Here is a 24,972-nt window from a genome sequence, read left to right on the forward strand (position 1 = left end):
CTCTCTCTCTCCCTGTGATGTCCTGTCTCTCTCTCTCTCTCCCTGTGATGACCTGTCTCTCTCTCTCTCTCCCTGTGATGTCCTGTCTCTCTCTCTCTCTCTCCCTGTGATGACCTGTCTCTCTCTCTCTCTCCCTGTGATGTCCTGTCTCTCTCTCTCTCTCTCCCTGTGATGTCCTGTCTCTCTCTCTCTCTCCCTGTGATGACCTGTCTCTCTCTCTCTCTCCCTGTGATGTCCTGTCTCTCTCTCTCTCTCTCCCTGTGATGTCCTGTCTCTCTCTCTCTCTCTCCCTGTGATGTCCTGTATCTCTCTCTCCCTGTGATGTCCTCTCTCTCTCTCTCCCTGTGATGTCCTGTCTCTCTCTCTCTCTCCCTGTGATGTCCTGTCTCTCTCCCTCTTGCGTCACCCAGACTGCATGACGTCACCCGGAGCGGAGCTTTGACGTCACGTCCGGCCCTGTCTCTGCGCTGTAAGATGGCGGCCGCCAGCCTGGATCCGCCGACGCTCAACGGGCCGGAGGAGTTGATGGATCCGGCGGGGGACGAAACGGTGGGGCTGAGCGTCCCGGAGGAGGTGAGAGCCGTGCGGCGGAGGAAGGAGCGCGGCGCAGAGTGAGAGGCGGCTCCGGCGGTCCGTGGGCCTCGGAATCAGGGCCACAGAGTGAGAGCCTGAACCCCGGGACAGGGCAGCAGTGGGGGGAATGGGCACCCCCCGGGGCGCCGTGTTCCTGCTCGCTGCCCGGTGCCTGCTCCCCCGGACTGTGCCGGCATGCTGTGCCGGGCTGTCACTCAGCGGATTAGTGCAGGCAGGAACCAGACTCCCGGTCCCGGTCTGAACTCCGGCAGCGGGACTTTCAAACTGTGAGACATCAGACGGCGGGTTGTCCTGGAGACACACAACGAGCGTGGGATGTCAGCCTGGGGTTATTAAACTGTGTGAAAGGTGCACTTCAACGGTAAAAACACCCAACACAATTACACTCCTTCCAAACTCAGCTTGCGTTCGCAGAGAGCATTTACAGCTGGGATTCAGTACTGCTGGGTATATTACTGATCGGTACTGGTGAGTACACGTCTGTCACTGTATAACACGGCTACACTACTGGTGGGTATCAAACAGGATAATATTCTGGTGGGTACAGGTCTGTCACTATTATACTGGGTTACAGTACTGATTGGTACATGTGTGTTTAACGCTGGCATACAGCACTGGTGGATACAGGTCTGTTGCTGTATAACACAAGTACAGTACTGTGGATACAGGTGTGTCACTATGTAACCGGATGGGTATAGAGGGATATGGGCCAAGTGCAGGCAATTGGGACTAGCTTAGTGGTATAAACTGGGCGACATGGACATGTTGGGCCAAAGGGCCTGTTTCCATGTTGTAACTTCTATGATTCTATGATTCTATAACATGAATGCAGTACTTGGTACAGACCAGTTATTGTATAACTCTGGGGTACATTACTGGTGGGGACAGGTATGCCACTATCCAACACGAATACAGTACTAGTTGGTACAGGTCTGTCACAATAACATTGAGATAAAGTACTGGTGAGTACAGGTCTGTCACTGTATAACAAGGGGTCAAGCACTGATGGATATAGGTGTGTGACTGCATAACACTGGAATGCAATACTGGTGGGTGCTGGTCTGTAGCTGTATAACACGTGTACAGTACAGGTGGATACAGGTCTGTTGCTGTATAACACTGGTGTAAAGTACTGGTGTGTACAGGCCTGGTACTGCATAACACTGGGGTGCAGTAAATGTGGGTATAGGTCTGGCACTGTATAACATTGGGGTGCAGTACAGGTATCACTGCATCACAATGGGTACAGGTCTGTCGCTATGTAACATTGGACTACAGTACTGGTGAGTACAGGTCTGTCACTATAACATAGGGGTACAGTACTGGTGGGTACTGCTCTGTCACTACGTACCACTGGGGTGCAGTACTGGTGGGTACCGATCTGTCACTGTATAATGGGTACATTATTTGTGGCTACAGGTCTTTCACTGTATAACACTGGGGTACAGGTGTGTCATTATATGACATGGGTACAGTACTGGTGGGTATAGGTCTGCCACTGTTTAATACTAGGGTATAGTACTGGTGAGTACAGGCCTGTCACTTTAACACTGGGGGTAGCATACAGGTGGGTACAGGTGTGTCATTGTACAAAATGAGCACAGTACTTGTAGGTACAGGTGTGAGTTGTATAACATTGGGGTACTGTACTGGTGGGTATAGGGATGTCACTGTATAACACTGATACAGTACTGGTGGGTACAGATGTTTTACTGTACAAAACGGGTACTGTACTGGCCGGTACAGGTCTGGCAGTCTATGCCACTGGGATGCAGTTCTGGAGGGTACAGGTCTGTCACTGTAACATTGGGGTAAACTACTGGTAGATACAGGTGTGTCACTATAATACTGGGCTTCAGTACTGGTGTGTAGCGGTCTGTCACTGTATAATACTAGGGTACAGTACTGGTGAGTACAGGTGTCTCACTATAATACTGGGGTACAGTACTAGTGAGTACAGGCCTGCCACTATAATACTGGGGTATAGTACTGGTGGGTACAGGTCTGTCACTATAATGGGTACATTATTTGTGGCTACAGGTCTGTCGCTGTGTAACACTGGGATACAGAACTGTTGGGTACAGATTTGTCAGTGTTTAATACTAGGCTTCTGTACTGGTGGGTAGAGGTTTGTTGCTGTGTAACACGGGTCCAGTACTAGTGGGTACATGTTTGTCACAATGTAACACGGGTACAGTACTGGTGGGTACATGTCTGTCACTGCGCAACACTGGGGTATAGTACTGGTGAGTACAGGTCTGTCACTTTATAATAGGTACATTACTTGTAGCTATAGCCTGTCGCTGTATAACAGTGGGGTACAGTACTGGTGGGTATAGGTCTGTCATCATAACACTGGGATTTAGTACTGGTGGGTACAGGTCTGTCATTGAATAAAATTGGGGTAGAGTACTGTTGAGTACAGATATGTCAGTGTTTCATACTGGGCATCTGTATTGGTGGGTACAGGCCTGTCATTGTGTAACGTGTATAATACTGGTGGTTACAAGTGTGTCACAATATGACGGGTACAGTACTGCTGAGCATAGTTCTGTCACTATAACATTGAGGTACAGAACTGGTGGGTACAGGTGTTATACTGGGGTACAGTATTGGAGGGTATATGGCAGTCACTATAATGGATACAGTGCTGGTGGGCACAAGTCTGGTACTGCATAACGGGTACAGTAATTGTGGTTACAGGTCTGTCACTAACACTGGGGTATCATACTGGTGGGTACAGGTGTGTCACCGTACAACGGGCACAGTACATGTAGGTACAGGTGTGTCGCTGTGTAACTTTGGGGTACCGTACTGGAAGGTATAGGGATGTCACTGTATAACACTGATACTGTACAATACGGGTACAGTACTGGTTTGTAAAGGTCTGTCATTGTATAATGCTGGGATTTAGTACTGGTGGGTACAGGTCTGTCACTGTATAACATTATAAATTGGATAGCCCGGTGGTGAAGGATAGAATACTAGAGCCTGGTCTTCAGTTCCTTCCAAGCCTTTATTCACAGAGATCCACAATACACACACCCCACACCCTAGATCAGCTCTCTTATAAATGGATACAAGAGAATTCTCAATTGCTGCGCACCACCTGAATACAATTAACACTAATTAATATAAATCACATGGATACAACTAACGTAACACTGCGGTACAGTACTGGTGGGTACAGGCCTGTCGCTGTATAACACTGGGCTACGGTACAGGGGTACAGGCCTGTCGCTGTATAACACTGGGCTACGGTACAGGCCTGTCGCTGTATAACACTGGGCTACGGTACAGGCCTGTCGCTGTATAACACTGGGGTACAGTACTGGTGGGTACAGGCCTGTCGCTGTATAACACTGGGCTATGGTACAGGCCTGTCGCTGTATAACACTGGGGTACAGTACTGGTGGGTACAGGCCTGTCGCTGTATAACACTGGGCTATGGTACAGGCCTGTCGCTGTATAACACTGGGGTACAGTACTGGTGGGTACAGGCCTGTCGCTGTATAACACTGGGGTTCAGTACTGGTGAGTGCAGGTCCTTCTACACTGTCCCATCAAATACTCCCAGGGCAAGTACAGTACAGGTTAGATACAGTTCATTTCTGTGGGCCTGCTAAGATTAAATACACGCCCCCATTTGTATAAACGGAGAATTCTTTGATAAATTTCTGTCTGTAGTGGGCAGTTGCCGCTACAAATAGCTACGGTTCGAACCTTCGAGAATTGAGAATGGAACTTTGGCCTCCACGTTTTTACTGGAGGCCCTGGCAATGTAAAATCGGCTTTTTGTGTTGAGATATAGGTGTTTGAAATAACTCCTTCTTTGCTGAAACCCTCATCCGTGCCTTTGTTACCTCCAGGCTCGCCGATTCAAATGTTCTCTTTGCCGGCCTCCCACCTTCCACCCTCCGTAAACTTGAGCTCATCCAAAACTCTGCTGCCCGTATGCTAACTCGCACCAAGTCCCGTTCATCCATCACCCCTGTGCTCGCTGACCTACATTGGCTCCCGGTCCGGCAATGCCTCAATTTTAAAACTTGCATCCTTTTTTTCAAATCGCTCACCTCATGGCCTCGCCCCTCCCTATCTCTGTAATCTCCTCCAGCCCTACAACCCTCCGAGATCTCTGCTCTCCTCCAATCCTGGCCTCTTGCGTATCCCCGATTTTAATTGCTCCACCATTGGTGGTCTTCAGCTGCCTAGGCCCTAAGCTCTGGAATTCCCTCCCTAAACCTCTCCACCTCTTTACCTCTCTCTGCTTTAAAACACTGCTTAAAATCTCTGGTTACCTGTCCTAATATCTCGATGTGGCTTGGTGTTGAATTTTGTCTGATAATCGCTCCTGTGAAGTGCCTTTGGATGTTTTACTACGTTAAAGGTGCTATATAAATGCAAGTAATTGTTGTTGTAGACGGATCTTGGCCATGAATGTTGGTGAGCTCGGTGAGCGGTCTGCTGAATCTGACAACACTAATTATAATCACAGAAGTGATGAAGTGTGTTCAAAACCTGAAGGGAGGTAGCTTTAAAGTCTAGGATCCTTGAAACTACAGTAATAATTTGTATTCTTCCCTTAGATTAAGAATAAAATGCTGCTAAGAGATGAAGATAAACCTTTGCGGATCACTGGTTAGGCCTCAGCTGGAGTACTGTGTACAGTTCTGGGCACCACACTTTAGGAAGGATGTCAAGGCCTTGGAGAGGGTGCAGAAGAGGTTTACCAGGATGATACCAGGGATGAGGGACTTGGTTTATGTGGAGAGATTGGAGAAAATGTGATTGTCCTCCTTAGAGCAGAGGCTAACGGGAGACCTAGTAGAGGTATTCAAAATTATGAGGGGTTTTGATAGTTTCTCCCTACTTGCTCTGTCTCCTCTGGCAGGTGGGTCAGTAACCAGAGGTCATAGATTTTTAAATAATCGACAAAAGAACTAATGGGGAAATTAGGAGAATTTTTTTCACACACGCCCTGAAAGGGTGGTAGAGGCGGATTTCTTAGGAACTTTCAAAAGTCAATTGGACATGTACTTATAGAATCGTAGAAGGTTACAGCACGGAAGAAGGCCATTCGGCCCATTCAGTCCACGCTGGCTCTATGCAAGAGCAATCCAGCTAGTTCCATGCCCACGCCCTATCCCCATAGCCCTGCACATTTTTTCGTTTCAAGTACTGATCCTGTTCCCTTTTGAAGGCCATGATTGAATCTGCCTCCACCACCACCTCGGGCAGTGCATTCCAGATCCTAACCACTCGCTGTGTAAAAAAAAGTTTTTCCTCATATCACCTTTGGTTCTTTTGCCAATCACCTTAAATCTTTGCCCTCTGGTTCTTGACCCTTCCGCCAATGGGAACAGTTTCTTTCTATCTACATTGTCTAGACTCTTCGTGATTTTGAACACCTCCGTCAAATCTCCTCGCAACCGTCTTTCTTCCAAGGAGATCAAACCCAGCTTCTTCAGTCCCTCATCCCTGGAATCATTCTAGTAAATCTCCTCTGCACCCTCTCTAAGGCCTTCACATCCTTCCCAAAGTGCAGTGCCCAGAACTGGACACAATACTCCACTTGTGGCCGAACCAGTGTTTTATAAAGGTTCATCGCGACTTCCTTGCTTTTGTACTCCATGCCTCTATTTATAAAGCCCAGAACCAAGGATGCTTTTTTAACTGCTTTCTCAACCTGCCCTGCCACCTTCAACGATTTATGCACATATACCCCCAGATCCCGATGTTCCTCTCCCCCTTTTAGAATTGTGCCCTCTAGTTTATATTGCCTCTCCACATTTTTCCTACCGAAATGCATCACCTCGCATTTTTCCGCGTTAAACTTCTTCATCTGCCGCATGTCTGCCCATGCCACCAGAGTGCCTATATCCTCTTGAAGTCTATCGCTATCCTCCTCACTGTTCACTACCCTTCCAAGTTTTGTGTCATCTGCAAATTTTGAAATTGTGCCCTGTACACCTAAGTCCAAGTCATTAATATATATCAAGAAAAGCAGTGGTCCCAGCACCAACCCCTGGGGAACATCACTGGACACCTCCCTCCAGTCCGAGAAACAACCATTCACCACTACTCTCTGTTTTCTGTCATTTAGCCCCCTTTATTCCATGGGCCACAATCTTAATAGCAAGCCTACCATGTGGCACTTTATCAAACACTTTTTGAAAATCCATATACACCACATCAACTGCATTGCCCTCATCAACCCTTTCTGTTACCTCATCAAAAAACTCTATCAAGTTGGTTAAACACGATTTGCCTTTAACAAATCCGTGCTGGCTTTCCCTAATCAATCCACACTCGTCCAAGTGACTGTTGATTCTGTCCCAGATTATCATTTCTAAAAGTTTCCCCACCACCGAGGTTAAACTGACCAGCCTATAGTTGCTGGGTTTATCTTTACACCCTTTTTTAAACAAGGGTGTAACATATGCAATTCTCCAGTCCTCTGGCACCACCCCCATATCTAAGGATGTTTGGAAGATTATGGCCAGTACCTCCGCAATTTCCACCCTTATTTCCCTCAGCATCCGAGGATGCATTCCATCCGGACCGGGTGACTTATCTATTTTAAGTACAGCTAGCCTTTCTAGTACCTTTTCTTTCTCAATTTTTAGCCCATCCAGTATCTTAACTATATCTTCCTTTACTGAGACTCTGGCAGCATCTTCTTCCTCGGTAAAGACTGATGCAAAATACTCATTTAATACCTCAGCCATCCCCTCTGCCTCCGTGAGTAGATCTCCGTTATGGTCCCTAATCGGCCCCACCCCTCCTCTTACTACACATTTACTGTTAACGTGACTGTAGAAGACTTTTGGATTCCCTTTTATGTTGTCGGCCAGTCTATTCTCATACTCTCTCTTTGCCCCTCTTATTTCCTTTTTCACTTCCCCTCTGAACCTTCTATATTCTGCCTGGTTCTCACTTGTATTATCAACCTGTCACCTGTCATATGCCGCTTTTTTCCGCTTCATCTTACTCTCTATCTCCTTTGTCATCCAGGGAGTTCTGGCTTTAGTTGCTCTACCTTTCTCCCTCGTTGGAATGTACCTTGTCTGTACCCAAATCATCTCCTCTTTAAAGGTCGCCCATTGTTCAATTACAGTTTTGCCTGCCAATCTCCGATTCCAATTTACCCGGGACAGATCTGTTCTCATCCCACTGAAATTGGCCCTCCTCCAATGGAGTATTTTTACTTTAGAATGGTCAGAGTCCTTTTCCATAGCTATTCTAAACCTTATGATACTATGATCACTGCTCCCTAAATGCTCTCCCACTGACACTTGCTCCACTTGGCCTGTCTCATTCCTTAGAACTAAATCCAGCAATGCTTCCTTCCTCGTTGGGCCGGAAATGTACAGGTCGAGAAAGTTATCCCGAACACATTTCAAAAATTCGTCTCCTTCTTTGCCCCTTAGTCTATATTAGGATAGTTGAAATTCCCCCATTATCACTACTCTATGGCTTTTGCACCTCTGTAATTTCCTGCAAATTTGCTCCTCTATCTCCTTCCCACTAGTTGGTGGCTTAAAGAATACTCCCAGTAGTGTAATGGCACCTCTATTGTTTCTTAACTCTAACCAAATAGATTCTGTCCTTCACGCCTCCAGGACATCCTCTCTCTCCAGCACTGCAATATACTGCCACCCCTTTCCTATCTTTCCTCCCTTGAACAACTTGTATCCAGGAATATTTAGTACCCAATCCTGCCCTTTTTTGAGCCAGGACTCCGTTACTGCCACAACATCGTATTCCCATGTGGTACTTGGAGGACTAATTTGCAGGGTTATGGGGAAAAAACTGAGTTGTGGGACATGGGCACAACCAGCTGAATGGCCTCCTGTCTTGTAAGATTTTATGATTCTATGATTCTATGGTGTATGGTGTGTTAACAGATCTTGCAGGAGATGTGTTAATTTGTATGGGGAGGAACATAGAACAGGAGTAAGCCATTCCTCCCCTCGGTCAATTAGATTATGGCTGTTCTGTACTTAAACCGCAATTACCCACATTTGATCCACATCCCTCGATACCCTTACCCAACACAAATCTGTCCGTCTCGGTCATGAAAGCTCCAATTGTCCCAGCATCCAGTTTTTTGAGGGGAGAGAGTTGCAGATTTTCACTATCCTTTGTTTGAAAAAGTGCTTCCTGGTTTCACTCCTGAACGGCTGAGCTCTAATTTTAAGGTTCTGCCCCCTAGTACTGGATTTCCCCACCAGAGAAAATAGTTTCCCTCTATCTACTCTATCAAAATAGCCGACCTCAAGTGATTGTGGGCGTCATGACCCCATCCAACTGCTAATGGCTGTCCCTTTGGGCTAAAAGGGATAAATTATGAGGACAAGTTGCATGGACATGGCTTGTATTCCCTTGAATATAGAAGATTAAGGGGTGATCTAATTGAGGTGTTTAAAATGATTAAAGGAGTTAATAGGATAGATAGAGAGAAACTACTTCCTTTGGTGGGAGAGTCCAGAACAACATTCACGACTTAGATGAAGGCATATAAAGTCTCATATCTAAGTTTGCCAATGACACAAAGATTGGTGGCATTGTAAGCAGTGTAGATGAAAACATAAAATTACAAAGCGATATTGATAGATTAGGTGAATGGGCAAAACTGTGGCAAATGGAATTCAATGTAGACAAATGTGAGGTTATCCACTTTGGATCAAAAAAGGATAGAACAGGGTACTTTCTAAATGGTAAAAAGTTAAAAACAGTGGCTGTCCAAAGGGACTTAGAGGTTCAGGTACATAGATCATTGAAGTGTCATGAACAAGTGTAGAAAATAATCAAGAAGGCAAATGGAATGCTGGCCTTTATATCAAGAGGACTAGAGTACAAGGGGGCAGAAGTTATGCTGCAGCTATACAAAACCCTGGTTAGACCGCACCTGGAGTACTGAGAGCAGTTCTGGGCACCGCACCCTCGGAAGGACATATTGGCCTTGGAGGGAGTGCAGCGTAGGTTTACTAGAATGATACCCGGACTTCAAGGGTTAAGTTACGAGGAGAGATTACACAAATTGGGGTTGTATTCTCTAGAGTTTCGAAGGTTAAGGGGTGATCTGATCGAAGTTTATAAGATATTAAGGGGAACGGATAGGGTGGATAGAGAGAAACTATTTCCGCTGGTTGGGGATTCTAGGAGTAGGGGGCACAGTCTAAAAATTAGAGCCAGACTTTTCAGGAGCAAGATTAGAAAACATTTCTACACACAAAGGGTGGTAGAAGTTTGGAACTCTCTTCCGCAAACGGCAATTGATACTAGCTCAATTGCTAAATTTAAATCTGAGATAGATAGCTTTTTGGCAACCAAAGGTACTAAGGGATATGGGCCAAAGGCAGGTATATGGAGTTAGATCACAGATCAGCCGTGATCTTATCAAATGGCGGAGCAGGCACGAGGGGCTGAATGGCCTACTCTTGTTTCTATGTTCCTAAGGGGGACAGCACCTTAAAATTAGAGCTAGGCCATTCAGGGTTTTTAAAAAATTTATTCATGGGATGTGGGCATCGTTGGCAAGGCCAGCATTTATTGCCCATCCCTAATTGCCCTTGAGAAGGTGGTGGTGAGCCGCCTTCTTGAACCGCTGCAGTCCGTGTGGTGAAGGTTCTCCCACATTGCTGTTAGGAAGGGAGTTCCAGGATTTTGACCCAGTGACGATGAAGGAACGGCGATATATTTCCAAGTCGGGATGGTGTGTGACTTGGAGGGGAACGTGCAGGTGGTGTTGTTCCCATGTGGGTGATGTCAGAAAGCACTTTTTCACACGGTGGTGGAACTCTTTGTTTTTTCTCCCCCCAGAAAGCTGTTGAGGCTGGGGGTCAAATGAAAATTTCAAAACTGAGATTGATAGATTTTTGTTAGGCAAGGGTGTTAAAGGTTACGGAACTAAGGCGGGAAGATGGAGTTAATATACAGATCAGCCATGATCTAATTGAATGGTGGAACAGGCTTGAGGGGCTGAACACTCCTGTTCCTGTGTCACTTTCCATACGTGCTGATAACGCCCAGCTCTACCTCTCCGCCACTCTCTAGACCCTAAGACCACCTCTGTGCCAGTCTGACATCAAGTCATGGATGAGTCCAACTTTCCTCCAGTTGAATGCGGGGAAGACCAAAGCCATTGTTTTAGGTCGCTGCCATAAACTGCGGGCTATCTGGCTTAGTTGGGGCTTTTTTAAATTTCAAAATATACTTTATTTCATAGAATTTAAAGAGATGCACAGTTCAAATGTAAATATCACCATTCCAAACCAGTACAATTCAACCAATACATTACAGATCGTACACAAAGCAATCTCATTATTACAATTCGAACACAGTATTTCTTATGACTCGTGGTGTACAGTACAAGGTGGGGTGGCCTTACACGTTGGCCTTTCCCCATAGAGCCTTTGGGTAAGCTGCACCTCACCTCACTGCGTCCCGCAGCACGTACTCCTGGACCTTGGCGTGTGCCAGTCGGCAACACTCGGTCATGGACACTCCTTCAGCTGGAAGACCAGCAGGTTTCGGGCAGACCAAAGGGCCTCCTTCACCGAGTTGATGGTCTTCCAGCGGCAGGTTGTATGTCTCAGTGTGCGTCCCGGGAAACAGTCCGTAGAGCACAGCTTCCTGTGTTACCGAACTGTTTGAGATGAACCGGGACAGATACCAGCGCATCTCTCTCCACATCATCTGCGCAAAGGGGCAGCCCATCAGGAGGTGGAAGACTGTCTCCTCCCCGCTACAGCCTCGAGGGCAGCTCGCGGCGGCGCTGAGGGTCCGAGTTTGTTGGAAGGACCACACTGGGAGGGCGTTTCTCATCACCATCCAGGCTATATCCTGGTGCCTGTTTGTCAGTTTTGGGGACGAGACGTTCTGACAAATGGCATCAACCGTCCGATCGACCCCACCCTTTCCTTACCTTGCAGGACTCTCAGAACGTTTCATGTCAACCACTGTCTGACGGCCTTGTAGTCAAAGGGGTTCCTCCTCAGGAACTTCTCCACCTGGGACATGTGTGGGGGGGAGCAATCCAGCTGGACAGGACATCCTGCGCCTGCTTGGCCAGCATGGCCAGACCCAGCCTTCTCACTGTGTTGGACAGATAGAAACACAGCACGTAGTGACACTTGGTGTTTGCGTACTGGGACTCTACACATATCCTGAGGCAGCCACACACAAAGGTGGCCATCAGGCATTGGGGACGCTCTTTCCCCCTTTTGTGGTCTTGTACATGGTGCTCTGCGAATGCGTTCTACCTTAGACCTCCAGACAAAGTGGAAGATAGCTCGGGTGACTGTGACGGCGGAGTTGCGGGGAATGGGCCAGACCCTGGCCACGTAGAGCAACACCGCGAGTACCTCACACCTTATCACCAGGTTCCTGCTGGTTATGGAGAGGGATCGCCCCACCTACATAGCAAGCTTCTGTTTAGCCTTGGTGACTCGCTGCTCCCAGTTCTTCATGCAGGACAGGGGCCCCCCCGTACTAGATCCCCATACCTTCAGGTAGTTGGACCTGACATTGAAGGGATGAAGGACCAGGTCTCCCACCTGCCAAGGAACATGCCTCACACTTACTTCGGTTCTCTCTGGCCCCCGAGGCCAGCTCGAAAGAGTCAGGATTTGTGTAGAATGCTGACTCCAGATCTGATCGGAAAGCTCTCTGACTCCCGCTCGTTGATTAGGACTACAGCAGTCTGATCCAATTGCGGATTCCCTCCTCAAAACCCATTTTGGAGAGCATGTGGGATATTCTGTTGAAGGCCTTCTCCTAGTCCAGGTTGATGAGGCAGGTGTTCACCCCCCTGTCCTGCACGTAGGCGATCATATCCTTGAGGAGCGCAAGGCTATCAGATCTTCCTGCCGGGTACAGTACAGGTCTGGTCCGGGTGGATCTGCCGCTCCAGAGTAGACTTGAGCTTGTTGTCGATGGCCTTAGACAGAATCTTGTCGTCGACATTTAGCAAGGAAATGGGTCGTTGATTTCTTCCCTCTCCCCTTTCCTCTTGTAGATGAGGGTGATAAAGCCTTTCCTCATGGACTCTGCCGCTTCCAGTAGGTCTGGGCCTATCCAGTCCCACAGAGCCGAGTACAACTCGAACGGTAAGACATCACTTCCGAGAGTTCTACTCTTCTCGAAGGACTGGACAGCCTTTGTCAGCTCGTCCAAGGTCAGCGGCCAATCCATACTCTCCCGTTCGCATGATAGAGGACAGGATGGACTGGGCGGTGGTGCTGTCTGTGGGCTTCACGTCGTACAGCCCGGCATAAAAGGATTTGCTGATCCTCAGTATGTCAGCCTGCGAGGACGTCACCGAGCCGTCCTCCTCCTTCAGGCCGCTGATCAGAGGTCTCTCTGTGCAGCTTCTGGAAGAAGAAGCGCGAGCACTTCTCGCCCTGCTCCACGAAGTGGACTCTGGACCGGAAGATGATCTTTACGATCTCGGAGGCGAAGAGCGAGGCTTGCTGGCCCTTCACCTCTGAGTCCCCTGACGTCGACCCCCATCGACTGCAGCTGGAGTAGATCCTGCATGCTTTTCTGGAGCTGTGACACTTTTTTCTTTCTCTCTCTCTCTCTCTCTCTCTCTCTCTCTCTCTCTCTCTCTCTCTCTCTTCCCCCACCCCCCCCCCCCCCCCACCCCCAGCCACTTCTGAACACCTTTGAGGATGTTGATGTTGGCCTTGATCGCTTCCCACCAGTGCACCGTGGAGTCGCAGAGGGGCTTTATGGTCCTCCAACCTGGGTAATCCCTCTTTAGTTCCTCAATGTTCTCCGGAGTCAACGGTCTCATGCTCAGCTTCCATATCCCCCTGCCCGCCCTGTGGTCCTCCTGCGATTTACAGTCAGCGAGTAGGAGACAGTAGTCAGAGAAGAACACCGGCTGGACGTCGGTGTATCTTACCATGAGAGTTACATAGAAAATAGGAGCAGGCATAGGCCATTCGGCCCTTTGAGCCTGCTCCGCCATTCAATATAATCATGGCTGATCCTCTACCTCAATACCATATTCTCGCTCTCTCCCCATACCCCTTGATGCCTTTTGTGTCTAGAAATCTATCCAGCTCCTTCTTAAATATATTCAGTGACTTGGCCTCCACAGCCTTCTGTGGTAGAGAATTCCACAGGTTCACCACCCTCTGAGTGAAGAAATGTCTCCTCATCTCAGTCCTAAATGTCCTATCCCGTATCCTGAGACTGTGAGTTGGGGACATAAAGAGGAAGTCTATCCTGGAACGGACGGACCCGTCTGGCCTGGACCAGGTGTATCTCTGTGGCGCTCAGTCTGCAGGGTTGCTGAAGTCGGCGCGAAGCTTTGCATCTTTCACCGCCTCCATCAGGAGTTTGGACGTAGTGTCCAGTATTCCGCCGCCCCTGCTGGATCGTCCAGCCGCTTCAATGATGCAGTTGAAGTCTCCGGCGAGAACGATTGGCCTGGAGTTCGCCAGCAGCTGCATTTACCCATATAACTGGTGGGGGAATTCGTGATTCTTGAGAAGCCCCCACCGCTGGTCCAAGTGATGTGCAGCAGACCCACGTACAGTCACTGCGGTGCCAAGTGTTGGAGTGCAATTTTTAAAATTCATTCTTGGGATTTGGGCGTCCCTGGCAAGGCCAGCATTTATTGCCCATCCCTAGTTGCCCTTGGTGGTGGGGCCGCCTTCTTGAACCGCTGCAGTCCGTGTGGTGAAGGTTCTCCCACATTGCTGTTAGGAAGGGAGTTCCAGGATTTTGACCCAGCGATGATGAAGGAACGGCGATATATTTCCAAGTCGGGATGGTGTGTGACTTGGAGGGGAACGTGCAGGTGATGTTGTTCCCATGTGCCTGTTGCCCTTGTCCTTCTAGGTGGTAAAGGTCATTGCTTTGGGAAGTGCTGTCGAAGAAAATGACAGTGCGTTCTCTGCCAATAAAAGCAAGGTGCTGGCTCCAGTAGTTGTGTAGCTGGAAGCCTTCAATTGACAGTTTTATTTACATTTAACTGTAGTCCCTTATGATGGGTGCTGATTGTCTTTATGAAAAGCAGTTGAAGTAAAGCCATTGGGATCACCTGAAAAGACTTGGCATAACCTGCAGATGTTGATGTGCAATAGTCCAGGTCCTACAGAGCTCCATTATTCTAAACCCAGGAGAGGCATTGAATGTTACCCAAAAACATGCTTAAACTTTTCATTTGGCAGTAGCATGTTTGACCAGTCCCAGACTTGAATTCTGATCAAATCCGGAAGGCTCCTCTAATACCTCATTCACTAAGAAGGAGCTGGTCCCCACCCCCTCTCATCTCTCACTCTAGAACATCCTTTCTTATCTCTATTGTGTCTATACTACTATGTCAGTGCTCCTTTAAAGTTTCTCTTGTTCCATCTAAGATGCAAATAGCTCATCCTTCCCCCTGCGTGCTCACCGTTGAACCGTGTCTCACTCTTAACTCATACTTAGCACCTGAAAATTGTGGAACTCCTTACCTCCCCGGTCACAGAACTTTACAGCACAGAGGGTGGTCATTTATCCCATCGCTTCTCTGCCCTCTCTCTGAAAGAGCTCTCCCCTCAGTCCCGTTCCCCTGCCCTTTCCCCATTCGGTCCATTGCTCCTGTGCCCTCTCTCTACTATCTACATGGTCCCGTTCCCCTGCCCTTTCACCAAACCCTTTATAAATTTTTCTTTTTTAGGTATTTGTCTCCCCTTTCAAAGCTATTACAGATTCTGCTTCCAGCATTGTTTCTGTAGAGTCTTTCCATTCAATCCAGAGGCTTTTAAAACTCACCCTAGCCCAATATAATCACTACTTCCTAATTTGTCGAATCTCCATAATGCTCTGTTCAATCTTGGTCCCATCCTACAGCCTGCGTCTCGGCCTTCACCTGGCTCCCTCAATGAAGAAAAGTGCTGCTCAGGATTTGTGTAGAATGCTGACGAAAGCTCCCATTTCTACAGCGCCTTTAACACGGAAATCCTTCCAGGTGCTTCACAGAGGCATATGGGAGACGGACACGGTGTCTGGAAAAGCAGGGATTAGGAGGAAGGACCACAAGCTTGGTCAGAGATTAAATTCGAGGATGTCTATAAATGAGGGAAAGAGAGGTGCAGAGGGGGTAAGGGAGGGAATTCAACAACAAAAACTTGCATTTATATAGCAGGGAGTATATTTCAGGGAGCAGGACCAAGGAAGCTAAAGGCTCTGGTGGGCCAAGGAGGAGTGAAAGATGGACGAGGAACAGAGTGTTTTGGGCAGGGGGGAAAAGGGGAGATATAGGGCTGCTATTCAGGTGGTGTGTATCAACTGGGGCTCTCGTACCCATATATAAGAGAGCTGATCTAGGGTGTGGTGTGTATATTGTGGATCTCTGGGAATAAAGGCTTGGAAGCAACTGAAGAGCAGGCTGTGGTATTCTATCCTTCACCACCGGGATATCCAGCTTATTACATGCGGGAGTGTGTGGAGGTAGGATGGGATGAGGCTACGGAGGGATTTTAAGATGAGAGCGAGGATCCTAAGCTTAAAGCACTGGGCGGGGAGAGGAGGAGGTGAGTTTGGTGAACCAGCCGAGGCCAGCAAGGACTAAGCTGATGAGCAAGCAAGACTCACTTGTTGGATTAACAAATGGATTGAGTGTATCAGTGTCGGGTGTCTGAATTAACCAGTCCAGGTGAAGCACGTGTTTTCTTGTCTGCATTTCTATTGAACTCGATTCTGTTTTGTGACACCATCTGACCTGGTAATCTTTTTATGCTGGGTATCCTGATGAGGTCAACAATTGAAAGTACTAAAAATCTGAAGTCCCGAATGCTTTGGTAGGCATCGTCTTTCCGTTCGTTCCCTCCCTGCTCCCAATTTTCACCTCTCCTGAAAGCAATGACTTATTGGCACATTGTCTCCAACCCATGGGTCCTGAGAGAAGTTATCATCTAACAACGATCAGCTGGCTTAGCACAGACCAGAGATGGCCACTTCCCCACGCCAGGTGGTCATTTCCCCACAAAGCCATCCAGGGAGCTCAGGCGGCGATTTGGAGATTGTGAAAGGACTTTTTTTTTTAATCAGAAAGGGCAATGGATGCAAGGTTCTTTCATAACCTGCTTGGGGCGATAGGCGTAGCACTAAGCCATACACCCTAGGTAGGACCAGTTTCTATTCCTGGTCCGACCAAGTTTCAGTCTCAGTCTCAACCTTGCTGCAATTGGGGATCTACAATCTCTGGTCTAGGGATGGGGGGAAACTTAACAAGGGCTTCTGCTCCTGATTTTTATCTTGTGAACCCTGCTTGAAAGTATGTGTATAGGGACATTGGGTGAGGGTAGGATGGAGTGTGGCTATGGCTCCCACTATGGGTGAATTGTGGTTGGCCGCACTTGCTGTCTAGGCTGACACCTGAAGAACAGCTTTTTAGGGGAGAGTTTTCCAGATTTGCACTCCCCTTTGTGTGAAGTAGTAATTCCTAACATAACCCCTGAACGGCCTAACTCAGATTTTAAGTTTATGCCCCCTTGTTCTGAACTCCCCCATCAGAGGAAATAGTTTCTCTCTATCCACCCTATCAAATCCTTTAATCATCTTAAACGCCTCAATTAGATCACCTCTAAATCTTCTATGCTGAAGGGAATACAAGCTGAGCCTGTACAACCTGTCCTCATAACTTAACCCTCTAAGCCCCGTTGTCATTTTGGTGAATCTGCGCTGCACCCCCTTCAAGGCCAATATATCCTTCCTGGAGTATGGTGCCCAGAACTGAATGCAGTACTCCAGATGGGATCTAACCAAAGCTTTATACTGTCTAACTGTAGCATAACTTCCACCCTTTTCCACTGGTAGTGGATGGAAGTGAAGTTTGCCTGTTCACACCTGATGTGATGAGATCCTGACAGTGCTCTCTGGGATGTATGTGTGACACGTTCCATCACGGATTCTTCAGTTGCTAATCTAGCAATGTTTTTTTCTGGCTTATATGAGAAGTATATTGACTCTCTGGCCCCTAGTAGAAAGTTGTGAGCTGTATTGCCCAAGATGTTGCTTTGTATCTGGATTTCCTAAGCTTGGCTGAGCATTTGAATGTCTGTTCTGGCAAGGTGACCCAAGGGGTTCCTACAGGGATGTTCCTGTGGATGTACAGTACTGGCCTCCTGAGAGAAGCTGGCGAGGTGATAAGATACGTCAATGTTAAGACTAGTCTGGTATCTAAAGGCTTCTCTGCGGTCTGTTGGCAGAATGCCCTATGGTATTCCACAGGGAAACGTTCTAACTACTTATTTGAAGTCTAGCTGTTGGGGTTGAAAATTTGTACATCAATAATACTTGGATTCCAGGGGACTTTTCGCATTGAGTTTTAAATGGCAGAAGGCCAGATTGCTGTTCTTTTGCAGATGAGAGTGAATGCACGTAACAAATAACTTCAAAATGCAAATACTTGAACTCTTAGTTTACTGCAACGACGACGACAACTTGTATTTATATAACTCCTTTAATGTAGTAAAATGTTCCAAGGGGCTTCACAGGAGCGTTATCAAACAAAATTTGACAATGAGCCACACAAGGAAATATTAGGACAGGTGACCAAAAGCTTGGTCAACAAGGTAGGTTTTAAGGAGCGTCTTAGAGGAGGTAGAGAGGTTTAGGGAGGGATTTCCAGAACTTAGGGACCGGGCAGCTGAAGGCACGGCCGCCGATGGTAGGGCGATGAAAATTGGGGATGCGCAAGAGGCCAGAATTGGAGGATCGCAGAGATCTTGGAGGATTGTAGGGGCTGGAAGATGTTATAGAGATAGAGTATAAAGTATGAACTTCACCTTCTGAGTGTTCCAATGAGCGGTAGTGTTGATTCAAAGAATTTAAGCTCTTGCGCAAGTGTAAATGAGAAGCTTGTATCCCCAGGTGATGGTTGGGCTGTGACAAATGAAACTTCGTCCTTCGACTATTCTCTCCCCCCCCCCCCCCCCCCACCTCTCCTCACTCAATCTTTTGTAAAGCCTCTCTTGGTTTGAGTTAACATGCTTCACGTTTTCTCTTTCATTAGGTTTGGAATATCAAGCAGATGATCAAACTAACTCAGGAGCATATTGAAGCCTTGTTGGACAAGTTTGGGGGGGACCATAACCCACCCTCTATCTACCTGGAGGTGAGTGTACACGATTACTGAAATACCCTAGGAAATTTCCTGTGGTGTTGCCCACAGTTGGTGGTTGAATGGATTTTCTTTTTACGTATGCAAAATGGTGACCGAGTTGGGAGAAAGGTCAAGTGGTCGAACCTTGCTCCATGGAGCTACCTGGTGGCCACAGCCTGCAGCTACCATCTTGACAGCTGATAGGGCAAAACTGAATGCGCACCAGCAAGACCACAGATTGTGACCAGAAGAAGTAAGGTTTGTGGACAGAAGGTGTGTGCTCAGGAAAGTTGTTAGCATACAGACATATTCAGATTGTGTGGCAGATATACCAATCAGGTTGCTATTCACTGAGAAGTTGTGGGGGGGGGGGATTGAGGAGGAAGCTCATGGTGTAGATGTTTTCCTTTTGAGGGTGGTTTGGGTTTAGGTTTTTTTTGTTCTGTGGATTAGTGAGTTCTACATCACCAATTCAGGTGGTGAAGCTACTCCTCCCCCCCGCCCCCCCCCCCCCCCCCCCACTCAATTCCTTTTTCTCTTTCCTCTCTTGAAGATGCTGACACTTGCTAGGGGTATGGTGCCAGCCAGCTCTCTGGCATCTTACTTAGGTGGCTATATATTCAACCCTCATCTGAGATTTCCTCAGCCCGGTTTGTTCCACTACCAGAAGATTCCTTGCTTATCCCTGCGTTCATCGCCTCATGCGAGCGATTTCCCGATCGCTTCTTTCACCGATCTCTCTGCTTCTGCCCCTTAGACTTCAGCTATCTCAGGACTGCGGGATTGGAGTTCCGCTCTGCATACACATCACCTTTGTCCTCGCACAGCTCCGTTGGCCTCCTGTGCCCCAGTGAACTGAGTTCAAATCCTGGTGTTTATTTTAAATTCGTCCATGTTCAGATGTCTCTCTCCAGCTGTTTGCCCCAGTCCCCTCCCTCTTCTTCTGACACCGGATTGCTATTTGCCCCCTGGCCCCTTCACCACCATCAGAGGCCGACTTTCCACCCATTACGTCCCTACCTTCTGCCACACACTCTCTCAAAAGAGTTGACCCTCCCGCCTTCAAAAATCTCCATATAGACCAATCTGGTCGACTGTACTGTATCTTTAGTCTGTCCCTCCCCACCCCTTTCCTTCACCTTTTGCTTAGTATCAGCCTATTTTCTCTGAGGAATGCTGCATAATGGCATGTTGCTGTTATCATCTGGGACCATGCAGGAATAATGGCCCCTGGGCCAGAGGGCTGCCAATGGCAGTGGAACTGTTGGCCTGTAACAAACAGAGAGAAGAGGACAAGTTCTGAGGAGGGAGGTCTCTCCAGCCCTGTGGGAGCTGGTACTGGGTGTGAGCCTGTTGATTTTTTGCGGTACTGGGTGTGGGCCTGTTGATTTTTTGCGGTACTGGGTGTGAGCCTGTTGATTTTTGGCGGTACTGGGTGTGGGCCTGTTGATTTTTGGCGGTACTGGGTGTGGGCCTGTTGATTTTTGGCGGTACTGGGTGTGAGCCTGGTGATTTTTGGTGGTACTGGGTGTGGGCCTGTTGATTTTTGGCGGTACTGGGTGTGGGCCTGTTGATTTTTGGCGGTACTGGGTGTGGGCCTGTTGATTTTTGGCGGTACTGGGTGTGGGCCTGTTGATTTTTGGCGGTACTGGGTGTGGGCCTGTTGATTTTTGGCGGTACTGGGTGTGGGCCTGTTGATTTTTGGCGGTACTGGGTGTGGGCCTGTTGATTTTTGGCGGTACTGGGTGTGAGCCTGGTGATTTTTGGTGGTACTGGGTGTGGGCCTGTTGATTTTTGGCGGTACTGGGTGTGGGCCTGTTGATTTTTGGCGGTACTGGGTGTGGGCCTGTTGATTTTTGGCGGTACTGGGTGTGGGCCTGTTGATTTTTGGCGGTACTGGGTGTGGGCCTGTTGATTTTTGGCGGTACTGGGTGTGAGCCTGGTGATTTTTGGTGGTACTGGGTGTGGGCCTGTTGATTTTTGGCGGTACTGGGTGTGGGCCTGTTGATTTTTGGCGGTACTGGGTGTGGGCCTGTTGATTTTTGGCGGTACTGGGTGTGGGCCTGTTGATTTTTGGCGGTACTGGGTGTGGGCCTGTTGATTTTTGGTGGTACTGGGTGTGGGCCTGTTGATTTTTGGCGGTACTGGGTGTGAGCCTGGTGATTTTTGGTGGTACTGGGTGTGGGCCTGTTGATTTTTGGCGGTACTGGGTGTGGGCCTGTTGATTTTTGGTGGTACTGGGTGTGGGCCTGTTGATTTTTGGCGGTACTGGGTGTGAGCCTGGTGATTTTTGGTGGTACTGGGTGTGGGCCTGTTGATTTTTGACGGTACTGGGTGTGGGCCTGTTGATTTTTGGCAGTACTGGGTGTGGGCCTGTTGATTTTTGGCAGTACTGGGTGTGGGCCTGGTGATTATTGGCAGTACTGGGTGTGAGCCTGGTGATTTTTGGCAGTACTGGGTGTGGGCCTGGTGATTATTGGCAGTACTGGGTGTGAGCCTGGTGATTTTTGGCAGTACTGGGTGTGGGCCTGGTGATTTTTGGCGGTAGTACCAGAATGATGAGTTTTTCACTTACCTTTTACTTAGCCTTGGCTGCCTGTCCGTTCCCAGGCTTGCGATTGTTGCTGGAACACTGCGCAGCGTGCTGTTTAGAGACTCCAGACTCTCACCAATGAAGGAATGAATGTGCTGAGCTGACCTCGCCGTGACCCACAGAAGCACAGTGACATAAGACAGTCCTTTTGTTTTGCAAGAGGGATTTATAGTATCCACGCAGGCTGTTTGTGGGCCAGATTCCTGAAACAGTGCATGTGTGCACGCTGACTCTGGGTGCATAGACTGTGGGAACAGCACGTCACCTTGTACAGCATTACTATGTAGCACTAATTCCCACGCTGTCAGAGACCAAGTTAGATCAACAGACTTCCATAGTTATTTTTTTAATATAAAGCATTGAGGTGAGGTAAAAGTTGATGTTACATTCCGCACACAGCCTGCTCACCTGCGCCTCTTAAACCTCTTCATCTCAAGGAGGCTGAAATGCAAAGGGGTGGAAGTTATGCTACATTTATATAAAGCTCTGGTTCAACCCCATCTGGAGACTGTGTTCAGTTCTGGGCACTGCACCTCAGGAAGGATATATTGCCCTTGGAGGGGGTGCAGCACAGATTCACCAGCATGATACCAGGACCTAAATGGGTTAAATTATGAGGACAGGTTGCATAGACTAGGCTTGTATTCCCTTGAGTATAGAAGATTAAGGTGATCTAATTGAGGTGTTTAAAATGATTAAAGGATTTGATAGGGTAGATAGAGAGAAACTATTTCCTCTGGTGGGGGGAGTCCAGAACAATGGGGCATAACCTTAAAATTAGAGCTAGGCCGTTCAGGGGTGATGTCAGGAAGCACTTCTTCACACAAAGGGGAGTGGAAATCTGGAACTCTCTTCCCCCAAAAAGCTGTTAAGGCTGGGGGTCAATTGAAAATTTTAAAACTGAGATTGATGGATTTTTGTTAGATGAGGGTATTAAGGGTTACGGAACCTAGGCCGGTAGATGGAGTACAGATACAGATTAGCCATGGTTTAATTGAATGGCGGAATAGGCTTGAGGGCCTGAATGGCCTCCTCCTGTTCCTATGTGCCTATGTTCGCTACCCCTCCCTCTAACTGTTCTGACAGGAAGCTGATCAACAGGTCACTGTGCAAATTTCGAACCAAATCGATTGGTTACAAAGGACATTGGCCGTCCAATCGCAGCGACTTTAACATCAGTTGTTTGCATCAGTTTGAAGTGTGTGGGCTTGGTTTGAGGCCCTCACTGTAATGTCTCTATCTGGTGCTGATGGAGAAGGAGCCAGTTCTCTCGGTCCTGATGGTTTCACCCACAGGTGATGTGAAGTCTTGCACTGTTCACACCCAATTTGTTCCACATCTACCCAGTGTACCGTTTATATTCATACCTCCAGCTGCTCAATTCCAGACCCCAGTGGGACTAGTTCTAAGTGGCTCTGCTTATACTGCAGCACGTATCTGTGGAAATACCCCTTGACATTGCATGGTGCTCCTTTACAGCTTGGAGGGAAGATCTCACTTGTAAACAGGTGCCTGTGATGTGACATTGCTGCATTCTTTTGAATTGATCTAACAATTACTTTGAATGTTAGAACATTACTTTTTTGCATCATATAACTTTTAAAACTTTTTTTTAACCCAGTTTCCCACCCTGAAGGCCTAATGTGAGGGTCTCGACCATGAATGTTGGTGGGCAATTTGACCGTGGGGGCATTACAGCTAAGCTCAGTCCTATCCTCTAGCATCCATACGTGTACTTTCCAGCAGTTTGCTGCTGAAATCCTGTCTTTTTTTCTGCTTCCTGCATCTCCTCCACTTCACAGCCCAGAGGCTCTAAAAGAAACGTAGAAACATAGAAAATAGCAGGAGTAGGCCATTCGGCCCTTCGAGCCTGCTCCGCCATTCAATATGATCATGGCTGATCCTCTATCTCAATACCATATTCCCGCTCACTCCCCATACCCCTTGATGCCTTTTGTGTCTAGAAATCTATCTAGCTCCTTCTTAAATATATTCAGTGACTTGGCCTTCACAGCCTTCTGTGGTAGAGAATTCCACAGGTTCACCACCCTCTGAGTGAAGTCATTTCTCTTCATCTCAGTCCTAAATGTCCTACCCCGTATCCTGAGATTGTGACGCCACGTTCTGGACCCCCCCAGGCAGGGGAAATAGCCTCCCTGCATCCAGTCTGTCTAGCCCTGTCAGAATTTTATATGTTTCATTAAGATCCCCTCTCACTCTTCTAAACTCGAGTGAATACAGGCCTAGTCGACCCAATCTCTCCTCAAACGACAGTCCTGCCATCCCAGAAATCAGTCTGGTGAACCTTCGCTGCACTCCCTCTATGGCAAGTATATCCTTTTAGGTAAGGAGACCAAAACTGCACACAATACTCCAGGTGTGGTCTCACCAAGGCCCTGTATAACTGCAGTAAGACATCCTTGCTCCTGTACTCAAATCCTCTTGCAATGAAGGCCAACATACCATTTGCCTTCCTAACTGCTTGCTGCACCTGCATGTTTGCTTTCAGTGACTGGTGTACAGAGACACCCAGGTCCCTTTGTAGATCAATATTTCCTAATCTATCACCATTTAAATAATACTCTGTCTTTCTGTTTTTCTTTCCAAAGTGGATAACTTCACATTTATCCACATTATACTGCATCTGCCATGTATTTGCCCACTCACTCAACTTGTCTAAATCGCCTTGAAGCCTCTTTGGAGCCTCCTTACAATTCATGATCCCACCTAGTTTTGTGTCGTCAGCAAACTTGGAAATATTACATTTGGTTCCCTGATCCAAATCATTGATATATGTTGTGAATAGCTGGGACCCAAGCACTGATCCTTGTGGTATCCCACTAGTCACTGCCTGCCAACCCGAAAAAGACCCATTTATTCCTACTCTCTGTTTCCTGCCTGTTAACCAATTTTTATTCCATGCCACCAATCCCATGTGCTTTAATTTTGCACACTAACCTCTTATGTGGGACTTTATCAAAGGCCTTCTGAAAATCGAAATAAATCACATCCACTGGTTCTCCCTTATCTATTCTACCAGTTACATCCTCAAAAAAACTCCAGTAGGTTTGTCAAACACTATTTCCCTTTCATAAATCCATGTTGACTTTGTCTAATCCTGTTGATATTTTCTAAGTGTCCTGTTATCACATCCTTTATAACAGACTGTAGCATTTTCCCTACTACTGATGTTAAGCTAACCGGTCTGTAGTTCCCTGTTTTCCCCCTCCCTCCTTTTTTAAATAGTGGGGTTACATTTGCCACCCTCCAATCTGCAGGAACTGTTCCATAATCTATAGAATTTTGGAAGGTGACAACTAATGCATCCACTATTTCCATGGTTACCTCTTTTAGTACTCTGGGATGCAGATTATCAGGCCCTGGGGATTTATCGGCTTTCAGTCCCATTAATTTCTCCAGCTCTTTTTTTTACTAATACTAATTTCCTTTAATTCCTCCTTCTCACTAGTCCCTTGGTTCCCTAGCATTTCTGGGAAGTTATTTGTGTCCTCTTCTGTGAAGACAGAATCAAGGTATTTGTTTAATTGCTCTGCCATTTCCTTGTTCTCCATTATAAATTCTCCCATTTCTGACTGTAAGGGGACTTACATTTGTCTTCACTAATCTTTTTCTTTTTACATACTTGTAGAAGCTTTTACAGTCCATTTTTATGTTC

The 24,972-nt window shown here is 47.5% G+C and overlaps 1 protein-coding gene across 2 annotated transcripts in view; it reads left to right on the plus strand.

The window, feature by feature from the left end:
- Positions 1-462: 462 nt before the first annotated feature.
- The window catches only part of braf (B-Raf proto-oncogene, serine/threonine kinase), a 108,246-nt gene continuing 83,736 nt past the window's right edge, over positions 463-24,972 (plus strand). For both annotated transcript variants that reach the window (XM_067999936.1, XM_067999935.1), the window contains exons 1-2: positions 463-573; positions 18,614-18,715. In XM_067999936.1, coding sequence (XP_067856037.1) covers positions 475-573; positions 18,614-18,715 — 201 coding nt within the window. In that variant the 5' untranslated portion in view covers positions 463-474. The remainder of the gene's footprint in view (positions 574-18,613; positions 18,716-24,972) is intronic.

The sequence above is a fragment of the Heptranchias perlo genome, chromosome 18 (assembly GCF_035084215.1).
Source record: "Heptranchias perlo isolate sHepPer1 chromosome 18, sHepPer1.hap1, whole genome shotgun sequence".
NCBI classification, from domain to species: domain Eukaryota; kingdom Metazoa; phylum Chordata; class Chondrichthyes; order Hexanchiformes; family Hexanchidae; genus Heptranchias; species Heptranchias perlo.